The 15,394-nt window shown below is 43.5% G+C and overlaps 1 protein-coding gene across 1 annotated transcript; it reads right to left on the minus strand.

The window, feature by feature from the left end:
- Positions 1–746: 746 nt before the first annotated feature.
- On the minus strand, positions 747–13,404 carry CCDC107 (coiled-coil domain containing 107). The gene is made up of 6 exons (XM_054178649.1): positions 13,231–13,404; positions 8,631–8,836; positions 7,353–7,419; positions 6,255–6,345; positions 2,030–2,139; positions 747–1,412 (listed from the first exon to the last, which is right to left on the minus strand). The coding sequence occupies exons 1-6, from the start codon at positions 13,397–13,399 to the stop codon at positions 1,138–1,140; spliced, it is 918 nt and encodes a 305-aa protein (XP_054034624.1). The 5' UTR covers positions 13,400–13,404; the 3' UTR covers positions 747–1,137.
- Between the last annotated feature and the right edge of the window lie 1,990 nt (positions 13,405–15,394).

Genomic DNA, 15,394 nt, shown 5'->3' on the forward strand with positions numbered 1-15,394 from the left:
ATTCATTCCATCTCAGTGAGTGACACTAACAGTTTTGATCCCTTTACAGTACATTTCCTCCATAAAAAACAAATTCACATGTAAGAAAAAAGATGGCAAAGGAGTTCAGGCATAACTGGCCTACTTAAAAGCTATGCAATTTTAAACCAGCAAATTTTAACTGCATTGTACTGTCAAGACTTATCTCTAATGTAATTCCTCTCATTAAAGGGTGGTAGTTCCATAAGCATTAAGTAAACAAGAGTAGAAAATAAAAGTATGGACAAAAGTTATTCTAGCAAACAAAAAAATACTCGACCTAAACCAAACACTGTCAAGTTGTGCTAATATATTGTAAAGAGAAACCTGTAACCCCCCACAGTTCTTATATAGTGCTACAACTGTTAATACTGATGTCAGAAAGTGTGTTACAGTGAATGAAAGGGCCAGATTCTATTGTGTTAAAATAAATAGGAAACAGGGATACAGTAGCAAAGGGTATCGATCATTAGGCAGCTTTTGAGTTTGACCAATGACAGGTGGGAATGAAGTAAAAGCGGTCTAGTGTAATGCATTAAGGTTTACATTAACGTAACAAAACTATACATCATTCCTGAGCAGAAAGCACACTCAGATAAAATAATTGTAAAAGAGTGTCTGTGGCTAAATTTTTCTCCAAATAAACAAACCTGACTGTGAATGCATCCCTAAGACTTATGCACATGCCTTTTCATTTTCCCCACACAGAGAAGTTTTTCACAAAGAGCTAAATTCATCAGAGCATACTCTTTAATGAACTCAGGAGTCAACAGTTCCAGGGACATCATGCTCATGAAGGAACATCTGTTTTTTATAGTCTTAATTACAAGATATTCTAGTATTTTAGTGAAGCATCAGATGTAATTACAGTGTATTATATAGAGAGTACAGAAATATTTTTATAGGAAAAAATAAATAGAAAAAGTATGTAAACACTCTGAATGAAATTCTGTTGCCACTAAAGTCAGATACAGAACTGTCATATACACAAGCAGAGAGTATTTCACTTCTTTTTAAAGCATATACCAGTTCTCATAACCTCATTCCAAACAGTTTAAAGTGCACACAACATTATAAAAAAGCCCCGCTAGGTTTTTGAAAGCTTTACTTGTGCAGTTTTCATTCGTATCTATTGCGTCTCCTCAATCCCACCTCTTCTGACTCAATGGAGTCTTTGTTTATCATTTCTTGCTCTTCTACTGTATCTGGTTCAAACTGATGTACTTCACATTCATCACATAATTCATGCTTTTCTATTTTGTAATCATTATCAACTTCCTCACATGAATCTTCATTGCTGTCATCTTCTCTGTCATCTGTTTCTTTCTCCTGAGAATGTTCAGTGAATGACTGAATGAGATCTTCAAGTTTCTCATTACAAATGTGGCCGACATCTTACAATTCACAATTAAAAAAACAACAACAAAAAAAATTCAACCGTAAGTTTAAATTACTAAAAGGCTCCAAATTTCAAGGTCAGTTTAGAAAAAGAATATTTATTTTTAATTTTTTTCTCTAAGACTCAACTCATAAAAACATTTCCCAAACTTCTAGTACACCATTTTTAACATGTTAAGATTTCTCTGCTATGTACATCTTGGCAATCTCCAGTTGCAACTAATAACCACTTTGCTGTTTAGTTTAATTATGCAAGCGTTATCCACAGCCTCAGAGCTCCCTTTCTGGGAATCCTCAGACTAAAGTTAGTCCGGTACTAACAGTCTGCAGAGAAACTCATATCCAAGCAGCCCAATTTTAACAAAGCAGAATGTGATAACGCTGTCTGTCCTAGTTCAACATCTTTTAGTATCAATTCTTTACAAAAAAGTAACTATAATGTATCAAAAATCTTAAATTGGACACACCCTGAACAGGAAAATAGTACTCCTCCAGAAAGAAATGAGCTCTGCACATGTCACCTAGGGTGCAGGAACTGAACATTTTTATAGTAAGATGTATTTATTCTTTTAAAATACAAACTAGTTATGGATCCTACCAGAAATCAAAATACCTTTCATCTTGTCTTCTGATTTATCCAACCCGCTTTCTTTCATCAGTCGTCTAATTGATTGGAGCTGTGTCATTATTTCATCTTTCTGCTCACAAGCTAAAGCGTTAACACTGGAAAACCAGATACATATCAACAGCTGAAAGATAACCTTGTGAGTGCCTGATAATAAATGCATAAGCTCACATTATTTCTTTCAGTGGACAAATGCCATAGTTAAGTCAGCAGTATGTTTAGGTTGAACTCTTCCTTGAGACCTGTCTCTTGAGAAGTAGAAAGCACCTCACTTCCACTTACTTCATCATTTAGTAGCAGAATTCTAACACCGGAGCCCCAAAGGCCAAAGACAAGTGGTAACTAATGAAAGAAACAATAATCCAAAGCAGCTTTATTTTTAAGACAGGAATGCCTAATAAAGAACTCCACGGTCAGACTCTTTTCTCATTTATTTAGAATAGAATAGAATAGAATAGAATTAACCTGGTTGGAAGAGACCTTGGAGATCATCATGTCCAACCTATCATCCAACACTACCTAATCAACTAAACCATACAACCAAGCATCCTGTCAAGCCTCGCCCTGAACACCCCCAGCGACGGCGACCTCACCACCTCCTCAGGCAGCCCATTCCAGTGGGCAATCACTCTCTCTGTGTAAAACTTCCTCCTAACCTCCAGCCTAAACCTCCCCTGACGCAGCCTGAGACTGTGTCCTCTTGTTCTGGTACTGGTTGACTGGGAGAAGAGACCAACCTCCGACTCACTGCAACCCCCCTTCAGGTAGTTGTAGAGAGCAATAAGGTCACCCCTGAGTCTCCTCTTCTCCAGACTAAGCAACCCCAGCTCCCTCAATCTCTCCTCATAGGGCTTGTGCTCCAAGCCCCTCACCAACCTTGTTGTCCTTTTCTGGACACGCTCCAGCAAGTCAACATCCTTCCTAACCTGAGGGGCCCAGAACTGGACACAGTACTCAAGGTGCGGCCTAACCAGTGCAGTGTACAGGGGCAGAATGACCTCCCTGCTCCTGCTGGCCACACTCTTCCTGATGCAGGCCAGGATGCCATTGGCCCTCCTGGCTGCCTGGGCCCACTGCAGGCTCATGTTCAGTCTACCGTCAACCAGCACCCCCAGGTCTCTCTCAGCCTGACTGCTCTCCAGCCACTCTGACCCCAGCCTGTAGCACTGTTGCTGCGGCCAATGTGCAGAACCCGGCACTTGGATGTGTTCAATCTCCTGCCCTTGGACTCTGCCCATCTGCCCAGCCTGTCGAGGTCCCTCTGCAGAGCCTCTCTACCCTCCAGCAGATCAACTCCTGCCCCCAGCTTGGTGTCATCAGCAAATTTACTGATGATGGACTCGATGCCCTCGTCCAGATCATCAATAAAGATGTTAAAGAGCATGGGGCCCAGCACTGATCCTTGGGGCACACCACTAGTGCCTGGCTGCCAGCTGGATGTGGCACCATTCACCACCACTCTCTGGGCTCGGCCCTCCAGCCAGTTCCTAACCCATCGCAGTGTGCTCCCATCCAAGCCATGGGCTGACAGCTTGGCCAGGAGCTTGCTATGGGGAACGGTGTCAAAGGCCTTGCTGAGGTCCAGGTAGACTACATCCACAGCCTGCCCCGCATCCACCAGGCGGGTCACCTGATCATAGAAGGAGATCAGGTTGGTCAGGCAGGACCTGCCCTTCCTAAACCCATGCTGGCTGGACCTGATCCCTTGGCCATCCTCCAAGTTCTGTGTGACTGCACTCAGGATGACCTGTTCCATAATCTTGCCTGGCACTGAGGTCAGGCTGACAGGCCTGTAATTCCCTGGCTCATCCAACCGGCCCTTCTTGTGGATGGGCACCACCTTGGCCAGCTTCCAGTTGTCTGGGATGTCTCCAGTGAGCCAGGACTGCTGAAAAATGATGGAGAGCGGCTTGGCCAGCACATCTGCCAGCTCTCTCAGCACCCTGGGATGGATCCCATCTGGTCCCGTGGACTTGTGGGGATCCAAGTGGCTAAGCAGATCACCAACTACCCCATTCTGGAACAGAGGAAAACTATGCTGCTCCCTGACTCCTTCTGCCAGCTCTGCAGGCCAGCTGTCTGGAAGACATTCTGTCCTGCTAGAAAAAATTGAGGCAAAAAAGTTGTTAAGTAACTCTGCCTTCTCCTCATCCTTTGTTACAACATTCCCCTCGGTGTCCACCAAGGAGTGGAGGTTGTCCCTGCCCTTCTTCTTGCTATTAATGTATTTATAGAAGGACTTTTTGTTGTCCTTCACAGCAGAGGCCAGTCTATGCTCCGAATGTGCTTTTGCCTCCCTAACTGTCTTCCTACAAGACCTAGCAACGTCTTTAAACTTTTCATGGGTTGCCTCCCCTTTCTTCCAAAGGTGATACACCCTCTTTTTTTCCCTTAGTTCTTTTAGAAGCTCATCACCCATCCAGGCTGGCCGTCTGCCCCGGCGGCTCCTCTTCCGGCACATTGGCACAGCCTGATCCTGTGCCTTCAAGAGTTCCTCCTTGAAGTGGTCCCAGCTCTCCTGGACCCCTTTGTTTCTAAGGGCTGTCTCCCAAGGAACCTTCTGAGTTAGTTCCTTGAGCAACCTGAAGTCCGCCCTCCGGCAGTCCAGAGTGGAGGTCTTCTTGCTGCCCCTCTTAACTTGACCAAATACTGAAAAGTCAATTATCTCGTGGTCGCTGGCCCCTAAACAGCCTCCGACCACCACATCACCCACCAGCCCTTCCCTGTTGGTGAAAAGGAGGTCTAGCATAGCCTTACCCCTGGTAGGCTCACTCAGCACCTGGGAAAGAAGCTGTCCTCCATGCATTCCAAAAACCTCCTGGACTGTCTCCTCTCTGCTGTGTTGAGTTCCCAGCAGATGCCAGGCAGGTTGAAGTCGCCCATAAGAACAAAGTCAGGCGATCTTGAGACAGCCTTAAGTTGCCTAAAAAATGCTTCATCAACTTTTTCTTCCTGGTTGGGTGGTCTATAACAGACTCCAACCAGGATGCCAGCCCTGTTAGCCTTCCCTCTAATTCTCACCCATAGGCACTCAACCTGATGATCCCTAATCTCCATCTCAATGGCATCTAGTGCCTCCCTGATGTACAGGGCCACTCCTCCACCCCTTCTTCCCTGCCTGTCTTTTCTGAAAAGCCTGTAGCCATCAATTGCAGCGCTCCAGTCATGTGAGTCGTCCCACCACGTCTCTGTGATGGCAACTACATCGTAACTTTCCTGCTGCAGCAAGGCTTCTAGCTCCTCTTGTTTGTTACCCAAGCTTCGTGCATTAGTGTACATGCACTTCAGCCGGGCTGCTGGTTTCACCTCTGGCTCAAGCTTATCACCCCCAGACTCCTGCCTGGGGGGACTGGTTTCAGCCGCTTCCCCCTTCGAATCTAGTTTAAAGCCCTATCTATGAGACCTGCCAATTGCCTTCCTAGAATCTTTTTCCCTTTGAGGGATTTCAGATTTTATTTACCCTTTCTCCTTCCAATCACTAGTAGAAATTTGGTTTGCAAACTGGTTAGTGAATTTACTGCTTAACAGTTTCAGCACATACTAAGTTCAAAAGTACACTGAGGGAACAACCATGAAATTCTGCATGTTTTAATGTAGGCTTCATGAAAGATATAAATGCACACAAAATGGACTGCAGGGATACTTTTATTTCCAGTAGACTGGTAAGGCCCTAGCTCCTCAAAAAAAAAGAACATTTGCAAAACTACAAGGTTGTATTACTTACTCTCTTGTTACAGCGCAACAGAGGAGTTCCATTTCCTCAAAACACACACACTCACTTAACAGGTTCATTTCAAAACACAAACACAAGCTGCCATCCCTTGATAACTAGTTTTGTCTTCTATCAAAAGGAAAAAATGCCTTCTGCTATCAGAAATCTAATTCCTACATCAGCTTTCAAATGCTACTGAGCTGAGGTATTTTTTTAGTATTAGTCTCCTCTGCCAACACTGAGGTTTAACTTTTTAAGCTACAGTAATGTCTGAACTTTTGCATTTATGTTTGGTGAACAAGAGACAGGAGGTGGAGGAGATCACAAACTGAAGAACTATTTCATACAAAAGGCTACAGGAACAGTAAGTAATTAAAGATGGTTCCTAAACACTATTCCCTACATCTATATACAGCACATTGTAAGAACTCTTCGTTAACAGTTCAGAGAATTTCAATTTACAGAAAACAATACTAACTGAGATATTTTAGAAACACTCACCAGTTTGACAATGGATCCAACTGAGTCAATAAAGAATTTAACATTTTCTCTGTCTGTGCTAGATGCTTCTCTAGTTCCAAAAGCTGATGCTCTAACAAAACCAAAGGCAAATAAAAAAAAGAGAGACAGAGGAAAGAGGAGAGACAGAGCATTCTTAGAAATGTGTTTACAATACTGATACCAAAAGGACATTAGATTATATTTTTGATTGAGCAGATTCAAACACGGGTAGTCTTTTTCTCTATAAAATTCTAGAATAGGAAAAGGGACATCCAACGCCTAAGGTACTATTGCTGAGAGAAGTAACTGCTAACTACTATTATTCTGTAGTTTTGAAGAAAGAAGAATGCAACACACAAAGATGGTGAGCAGGCAGCGCAGCAAATCATTACTGAGCCCAGCTGCAGAGCGGGTGTACAGGGATGCTGAAAAAGGCTGCTACTTTCACAATTAACTAGAAATGTGTCTACCCAAGGGACAGGAAAAGAACAAAACCAGCTCAACTTTGATACGCTGTAACTTTCTGTAAGGGAAAGTTCATTTCTTAGCACATGCCAAATACACTGAATCGGATGGTCAAGAATATTCTGTATCATGAAAAAAAAATGTTATTTTTGATCTCTTGTACAACATCTTATATTTGCAGGTCTCAGGTTTGGCCTAGAAATGCAACACTTTCTATAATTGCTCATCCATGATGTTCCACTAGCAATACAGTTCAATTCTAAAGCAGACCATTATACTCTTTTTAAAAAACACACTATTCATCTCAGGATTATTATATCCTATTCAAACATCCTATTCTACTGATGAAAAATGAACAGGTCTTAAGTGAGAAAAACATCATACATTAAAAGGCTGAGAATCGTACTGTATTACTACACCTGTTATTTCCAAGAATATTTCCATCTGGAGTTTTCAAAAGAACCTCTAATTAAGGTTTCAAATACAAAGAATATTATTTATAAAGGTTCCTAGCTGCACTTGAGTAAAATAATTGTTCTCGTTTAGCTGGATTGCATCGATGACAATATATAGCTTTGTTCCAGCAGGAAACACATTTTTGGTGAATATATGCATTCTGAATGGGTATCTTACCAGTTTCCTTTGCCTTGTCTTCTGTACTTTTTTCGTTTTTGGAGAGACCTTCTTCATGTGACCTCATCTTTAATAAACACAACCATGTTAAATGACTTCAGCACTATTTGTGTATTAAAAATAAAAATACATTTAGAATTTTACTGAAAGAAAATTGCAACCACAGAGATGTGCTCCATCAATGAAACTTTTTTCCGCCATGCCTTCTTCCTATAGTAAACTAGCACTTCTGCTTTTAGGCAGTAACATGACCAATCAAAGTTGCAAAAGAAAGTAGCTGCTTTTTCAACTCCAGCTTTCAACAAATGAACAGAAGGAACCTTATAGGTTACTGGATCATGTTTCCCACCATTCATTAGGAGGTAAAACTTCTTTCTTAAAGTAATAAAGATGCTATTATAAAGATATTAGCACTTCAATCACATAAGCACACTTGTAAAGAGATGGAACACTCAAAATATCGTTTTCGTGACATTTACATCTTTCTTACAACCTAATTAAACTTGTATTTAACTGGTCAGCCCCTGAGTTTGTTTTGCTAAGATGTGGAATTTTTCTCATATAGGAGAGGGTATGAAACTGACTACAGAGAAGATCCTGCCTCTGATCCTCTTCAGGTTTAAGTCTTTTTCCTGAAGGCAAGCAAAAATATTCCAGGTGCACTCTGAGCATTGCAAGTGCTGTAATAGCTCTTGCTGCAAACGATACATTTGGGTTTTTTTTTCACAAGAAACAACTGAGCCTGTGTTCCCCATTTTTAACTTACAAATGCTACAAAAGGTCTAAGTTTCAGTTTTATGACCAAATCAGAAGTACAAATTAAAGGTCACTACTCATTATTCTACCTAATTGATTATTTAAGATTATTATTCTGCAGGAATTGTCCACCTCCTTCCCATACCCCACCTCACTCTGATGAATGAAAAGGAAGTGAAATACTGATGAGGCTTAAGTTACAGCTTCAGGTAACATAGCTGTTTAGGCTCTCAGATGCCTATTTCAGACCAGGGCAGGTCAGACTCCCACTTCTTTAAGCGTCAAAGAAAGGTAGGTCAGAAACATTCGTAAGGAATAATGAGAAATGCTAAAATTTGAACTTTGGAGTAAAAATTTCAAAGCCAAACACAGCAAGAAATGGCTTTTGGATAACCATATACATCGTCTCAGAAATGGGAAAACAAAACAAGATATATACAAGATAGATATCTGTATCTATATATACACCTATATTTCCTTCTAATTTCAATCATTTGATGGGTTGGTTTTTATACAGCTTACCTTAAGAAATTTGTATGCTGCAAACACTCCCACTCCAAGTGCATACAATGGCATGAGGGTGAATGCTAATTCTCTACCATTTCCTCTTGTTCTCTCACTCTTTATCTCTTTTTCCATTGCATTTCTCATCTGCTGAATACTCTGGTATGTATCACTGTCAGAATTTTCTGGATTGAGGTGAAGCCGATGAAGTGTCTGAGGACTACCTTAAAAAAATTACATTCAAAGAACAAAGTTAAAAGGGAAACTAACAGTCCTGCTAGTTTCACAGCTGGAATTAAATTGTTTTCCTTTCTGACAATCTTTGTTTATTACTCTTCTAAGATGGTATGGTCAGCCCTGCATCCAAATAATGGTACCAAAAATAAACCAAAAAAGCCACAAATAAAAATCACCTTTTCATTACAAGAATGCAAAGTAAAATGTAATTAGCAGAGTTCCAAATTAAGTTTCTATACTTCTTTGAGATACAAGTATTAAGTTTCTTCCTTCACAGCAACATTGACAAAACCACAGTAAGCCACAGAAAGATAGCTGTGACCAGAAACAACTTGAATCCTGAAATTAAAACACACTTGGAGAAATATTGATAATGCTGAGAACAGTACAAATTACTAACCTTCCCCAGAATAAAGAAAGGAGTTAAGTACAAACTGAACTGTGTAGTCCCAGCGGGGAAAAAAAGCTTATTGAAACAGACATGCTGTCTTGCTGTTTTCCTTACACCGCCAGTGAATTCAGTGTTACACAGATATTCCCACAGCCTTCGATGTGCTGTGCCTCTGTAAATGAAGTATTTAGCAGAAAAGGATTACACAATAGCAGAAAGATGCAACCTTGGAAGTTTGAAATATTTTTGCATGTAATTTGCCTGCCAGAACAGGAAGCAGATGAAAGAACAGCTAGTGTCATTGTTTGACTTAGGGATTGGGTGAATTGGTAGTTAAATCTGGGGTTCACGGGACAGGCACATGAAAAACAGATGCTTCCAGAGACAGCAGGTGATTGCGGAGTTTGAAGTATCAAGTAAGCCTGGCTAGGCTTACACTTACAAACCCCTCTGAATGCCTCATGACCAAGCTGTCAGCTCCTGGCTTGGACAGCAGCATTCTGTGCTGGGTTAGGAACTGGCTGGGGAACCAAGCCCAGAGAGTGGTAGTGAATGGTGCCACATTCAGGTGGCAGCCTGGCACCAGTGGTGACCCCCGGGGATCAGTGCTGGGCCCCACCCTGTTCAATATCCTTATTGATGACCCAGATGAGGGGGTTTGACGAGAACGGAGACAGGGACGACAGCACTCAGTATGAGTGATAATAATCATCCAACTTTATTGATCCACACTTCATTACTTATAGTCTTATCTTATACATAGTTAATTCTATTCTAATTTAACACATGCTATTGGTTACTTTCTAAAAGGTTACATCATTGTTTTCACTACTCTGTGGAATTTCCTAATTGCTCTTTTTCCCAGATCTTCACCTACTTCTTATCTTGTTTGCCTCCCTTCTCAAGGGCAGCTTGACTTCAGCATACCAAGCATCAGACTTTTCCACAACTCCTACTCCATTGCTATATTAACAACAGAAAGTCCTTCAAGGCCTGGCTTGCACAGGTGTTCCTGGGACTCATGTCCCCTCTTGCTCAAACCAAACCCCAACAGGGATTGAGTCCATCAATAAATTTGCAGATGACACCAAGCTGGGGGCAGGTGTTGATCAGTTAGAGGGTAGGAGAGCTCTGCAGAGGGACCTTGCCAGGCTGGACAGATGGGCAGAGGCCAAGGGCATGAGATTGAACACATCTAAGTGCCAGGTTCTGCACCTTGGCCACAACAACCCCATGCAGTGCTACAGGCTGGGGTCAGAGTGGCTGGAGAGCAGCCAGGCAGAAAGGGACCTGGGGGTACTGTTTGACAGCAGCTGAACATAAGCCAGCAGTGTGCCCAGGTTGCCAAGAAGGTCAATGGCATCCTGGCCTGGATCAGCAATAGTATGGCCAGCAGGAGCAGGGAGGTCATTCTGCTCCTGTATTCAGCACTGGTTAGGCCACACCTTGAGTCCTGTGTCCAGTTCTGGGCCCCTCAGTTTAGGAAAGATGTTGACTTGCTGGAACATGTCCAGAGAAGGGCGACAAAGCTGGGGAGGGGTCTGGAACACAGCCCTGTAAGGAGAGGCTGAGGGAGCTGGGGTTGCTTAGCCTGGAGAGGAAGAGGCTCAGAGGAGACCTTAATGCTCTCTACAACTACCTGAAGGGAGGTTGCAGCCAGGTGGGGGTTGGTCTCTTCTCCCAGGCAACCAGCACCAGAACAAGACAATACAGTCTCAAGCTGCAGCAGGGGAGGTTTAGGCTGGATGTTTGGAAGATGATCTTCACAGAAAGAGAGATTGGCCATTGGAATGTGCTGCCCAGGGAGGTGCTGGAGTCACTGTCACTGGAGGTGTTTAGGAAGAGATTGGATGAGGCACTTGGTGCCATGGTTTAGTTATTTGATAGTGTTGGGTGATAGGTTGGACTTGATAATCTCAAAGGTTTTTTTCCAACCTGGTCTATTCTATTCTATTCAATATAGTTTATATATATCAGAACTGAGTATGGGTAAAATGAGATTCAGATTCTATAAAAAATCCCCCAAAAAGCCATTATGCAAGTACCAATACACTGGCCTTTCAAAAGTCTACAGTAACACAAGAGTGCTAAACACAGCTACAATCACATGGAGGAAAAAACCAAAACCACCTCAGTTATAACTCTCAGTGAAGCAACTGTTTGGATACAGTTTCTTCCAAACACAGGAGAAAAATAAAAATTAATTCTACTAACCTAAACTGGTATTTTGTGGCAGCAGACCTTGACCACTGTTTTATAATTGTCTAAACTGTATTAGTCACCAAAGTTTTTCAGACTTACAGGGATGTCCCTTGTGATAGTGACATTTACTATCAGCTCTGCAGTCGTGACAGGCACGTCTGCAAGTTCTTCCACGTCTTTGATCATGCACATGTCTTTGCAACATACACATTTGGAGTAGACCTTTTATCTGTGCGTTTGCTCACTGAAACTCAGAACTAGACAGTTATGCAAAAAAAAAAAGCCTTCATTTCCAGAAGCAAAACTGAAGTTACCTTAATCTTTTAATGCACGTTCAGGCAGACACTGTCCTTCAAGGCAAGCAGGTTTAGACTTAGTACAACTACACTAACTAATCTGGAAAACACTTTTTATCTCCCGTAGTTTCCCTCCTTTCAGAATACTTCCCACTTTACTTTCAGTTCTGTTTAGGTTTAATACAAATAAAGAGATTTACTAGAACACCTATTAGTACAGATGAAAAACTTTCCACAGGTCACACTAATAAGAAATGTGGTCATGGGAAAAACACACTCTCCCGGCACAGAGAAATCCTAATGGAGTCCAGTGTCCTGCACCAGGTTTATCCCACAGAACAAACAGTAAGTTAGTGGCCAAACAGGAGAAAATAAGAACCTAGAAAAGTGACAGCATATGTGCCTGTGATCTATTTTATGCAGCGACGACTATTTATTTTATTTTATTGCTAGGCAAATATATCAGTAAATCAGAAGCAGGTGAAGTGTTGACTTTTTTTTTCCCCTAGGTTTTGTTTTAGAAGAATTTGATCTATAGGAAAATACAGCTACTATATAAATTATAATTAGTCAGGCAAAACAAGCAGCATTAGTGCTTATGAAGCACTCTAAGTTAGACATCAGCAGGGAGGCACATGATAGCAGCTCAGGCCTCACTTTTCTACCTTTGAAAGGTACTCCTGAGCAAAAGCACAGGCACATTTTACTGCAACTGTGTACCTCTTGGTTTATAACGCCTTGGAAGACATCAATGAATCACTGAGCTACATCAACAAAGCATGCTTTTTGTTGTTTTCTAAAACAAGAGTGGACCTTTGGACCCCGGGCAAAATCCTCTGCTGACATACACAGTGTGTGTGGGTGATAGGTTGGACCTGATGATCTCGAAGGTTTTTTCCAACCTGGTCTGGTCTATTCTATTCTATTCTACTCAAATCTTAAAGGAGCAGTAAGCTCTCTAGCCCACTCAGCGACAGCTTTTCTAAGCAGGCATCTTGGACTCTCTCCAACATGCTACCTGACATGCATTTCTGTGCTAACGTTACCAACAGTAACCCTTGGCTTCCTTACTGCAATTCTTACGTGCCCAGAGACCTTTTTCTTCTGCCACCTCAGAGCTGCTGTCTGTGCCCCGCAGGCATTACTCGTTAAACAGCCCCGATAAGAAACGCTTCCAGTAACAGGCTGTAATTTTCCTAAGACAACAGACAAAAATCGGAACAGTAATGAACTAGAGCAGCAGAACACAGAGCGGGGAGGCGGGGCGGGAAGGCAAGGCCCGGAGCTCTGAGCACGCCCGCCAGCCGCCTGACCAGGCCCCCCATCAGCACAGGCCGTGCGGAACACCCAGCGCCTCCCGTCTGACGAAATGGAGCCGCAGTACAGCCCTCTCCATTCCCGGGGGCTCCCCTCAAGCTCGCCCGAGACAGAGGCCGCGCCCGAGATGCTCTCGCAGAGGACGGCGCGGCCGCACGCACCGCCCCGGGCCTACCTCTGCGAGGCTGACGCGGATCGTAATGGCCGGGGACTGTCTTGCCGCCCCGCGGAGACCGGCCGGCTCGCCCGCCGCCTCCTCCCCCGAACATCCTGGGCATGACGACGAAAACGCAAAGCACCAGCACCGCCGAGACCACGACCTGCTGCAGCGCCGAGAGCACCATGCCTGCCTGCCGGCCCGGCCCGGCCCGGCCCCGCCCCTCCCCGCCGCTGCCCTCCCGGCAGCACAGCGCCCCCAGTGAGAATTCTTTAGCTCGCGCTCTCCCTTTTTTTGCCTGGATGCACTTTGTCTCGCTTGGCTTTGAGTCACAACTGTGACATTCAATTACGTGGTGAGTATGTGCTGGTTAGTATGACACCAAAAGAAGAAAAGAAAAAAAAAATTGTCATAAAAATACAGTTCCTGCAGGATTTCGAGTTCCTGCTTAATAACATAAAGCAGTTTGTGGTTGGTTGGTTTGGGTGGGTTTTTTTCTGTTGTCCTGCAAACATTTTGATGGGAATGTATATGTATTACACACAGCCAGAGCAAACCTCTAATAGTCCTAGGAATGCAGTGAAAATTTCTTTGTTGCTCCTAAAGCTATGAACACACACAGAGAGTCACGCACAAAGTTAACCGAGTTTCTTCGTGCATTCCAGGTCTTCTGTGTTCAGACTCACAGTATCTCCTTGGCCATCCAATTACAATTTCTGTTGACAATTTTCAACTTTTACATCCAGTTTGCTGACAGAGGATGTTGGGTTTGTGGGGCCTGGCAGCGATACTTTTCCAAAGAGGAGCTCTAAGGCCAGCTACAAGGTTAGGTTTGGATTCGCCTGGGGTCTCACACAGAATGAGTCTCAGGATTCAAGTGGTCTGATTTCATAGCTGCATTTTCTTCTCTCTGCGTAGATGACAGGATGACCTCACTAATGAAGAGAGATACCTTATCAGAAGAAGAGACACAGTTTGACAGGCCTGGAACTGTGTTGGCCACTGATGCTGTTCACCATCTGGGAGTCATCCACAGGGATGTTACACCAGAGAGCCTTCTGCTGTGTGCAAGGGTAAGGCTCTGCACGTGAAGTGCCTGTGCTTGAAACCCCACAGTCTGCAGCTGAGGCCATGCGGGGTCGCTCGAAGTAGCTCTGTGCAAGTCTGCCATGGCCTCAGAAGGCTGTGCATCTGTTAAACCTTTTGTTTTGTTCCAAGCACAATCTTTCTGAATTGTTTTCTTTGATTGCTTTTTTTTTTTTTTTTCCCCAGGGTCATGTGAAACTGTCTGATTTTGGGCTAAGCACAGCTGTAAAGAAGGCTCAGAGACCTGAGCTCTACAGGAACCTCACACACAACCCAACAAGTGACTTCTGTGAGTACAAACTGTCCTTGTTCAATACGGAAATAGCTGAGAGCTGAAGCCAGGCCACACCGTAATTCCCCCAGCTTCCTCTTCTACAGATTAAACAATCCCAGTTCCTTCAGCTACTCCTCATAAGGCTTGTTATCCAGACCCTTCACCAGCTTTGTTGCCCTTCTCTGGAAACACTCTATCACCTTCATGTCTTGCTTGTAGTGAGACGTCCAAATCTGAACAAAGTATTCAAGATGTGCCCTCATCAGTGCTGAGTACAGGAGACAATCACTTCTCTAGTACTGCTGCCAACATTATTTCTGATACAAGATAAGCTGTTGGTGGCCTTCTTGGTCCCCTGAGCACACTGTGGCTCATGTTCAGATGGCTGTTGACCAACACCTCCATTTCTTTTCTGCCCAGCAACTTTCCAACCACTCTGCCCCAAGCCTGCAGTGTTGCATGGGGTTGTTGCAATGAAAGTGCAGGACCTGGGCACTTGGCCTTGTTGAACCTCATGCGACTGACCTCAGCCCATCAATTTAGCACATCCAGACCCCTTTGCAGAGCCTTCACACCTTCAACACTCCTACTGAGTTTTATGGCATCTGCAGATTTAAAAAGGGAACACTCAATCCCCTCATCCAGATCATTGATAAAGACATTAAAGAGAACTAACCCCAAAACTGGGTCCTGGGGAACACCACTTGTGCCCGGCTGGCCACCGGCTGGGTTTAACTCTGTTCACCACCGCTCTGGGGCCCAGTCATCCATCCCATTCTGTTATCCAGCAATCCTTTTGAAAAAAAAATCCATCTGAAAAAA

This window comes from Dryobates pubescens, chromosome Z (assembly GCF_014839835.1).
Source record: "Dryobates pubescens isolate bDryPub1 chromosome Z, bDryPub1.pri, whole genome shotgun sequence".
Taxonomy (NCBI): domain Eukaryota; kingdom Metazoa; phylum Chordata; class Aves; order Piciformes; family Picidae; genus Dryobates; species Dryobates pubescens.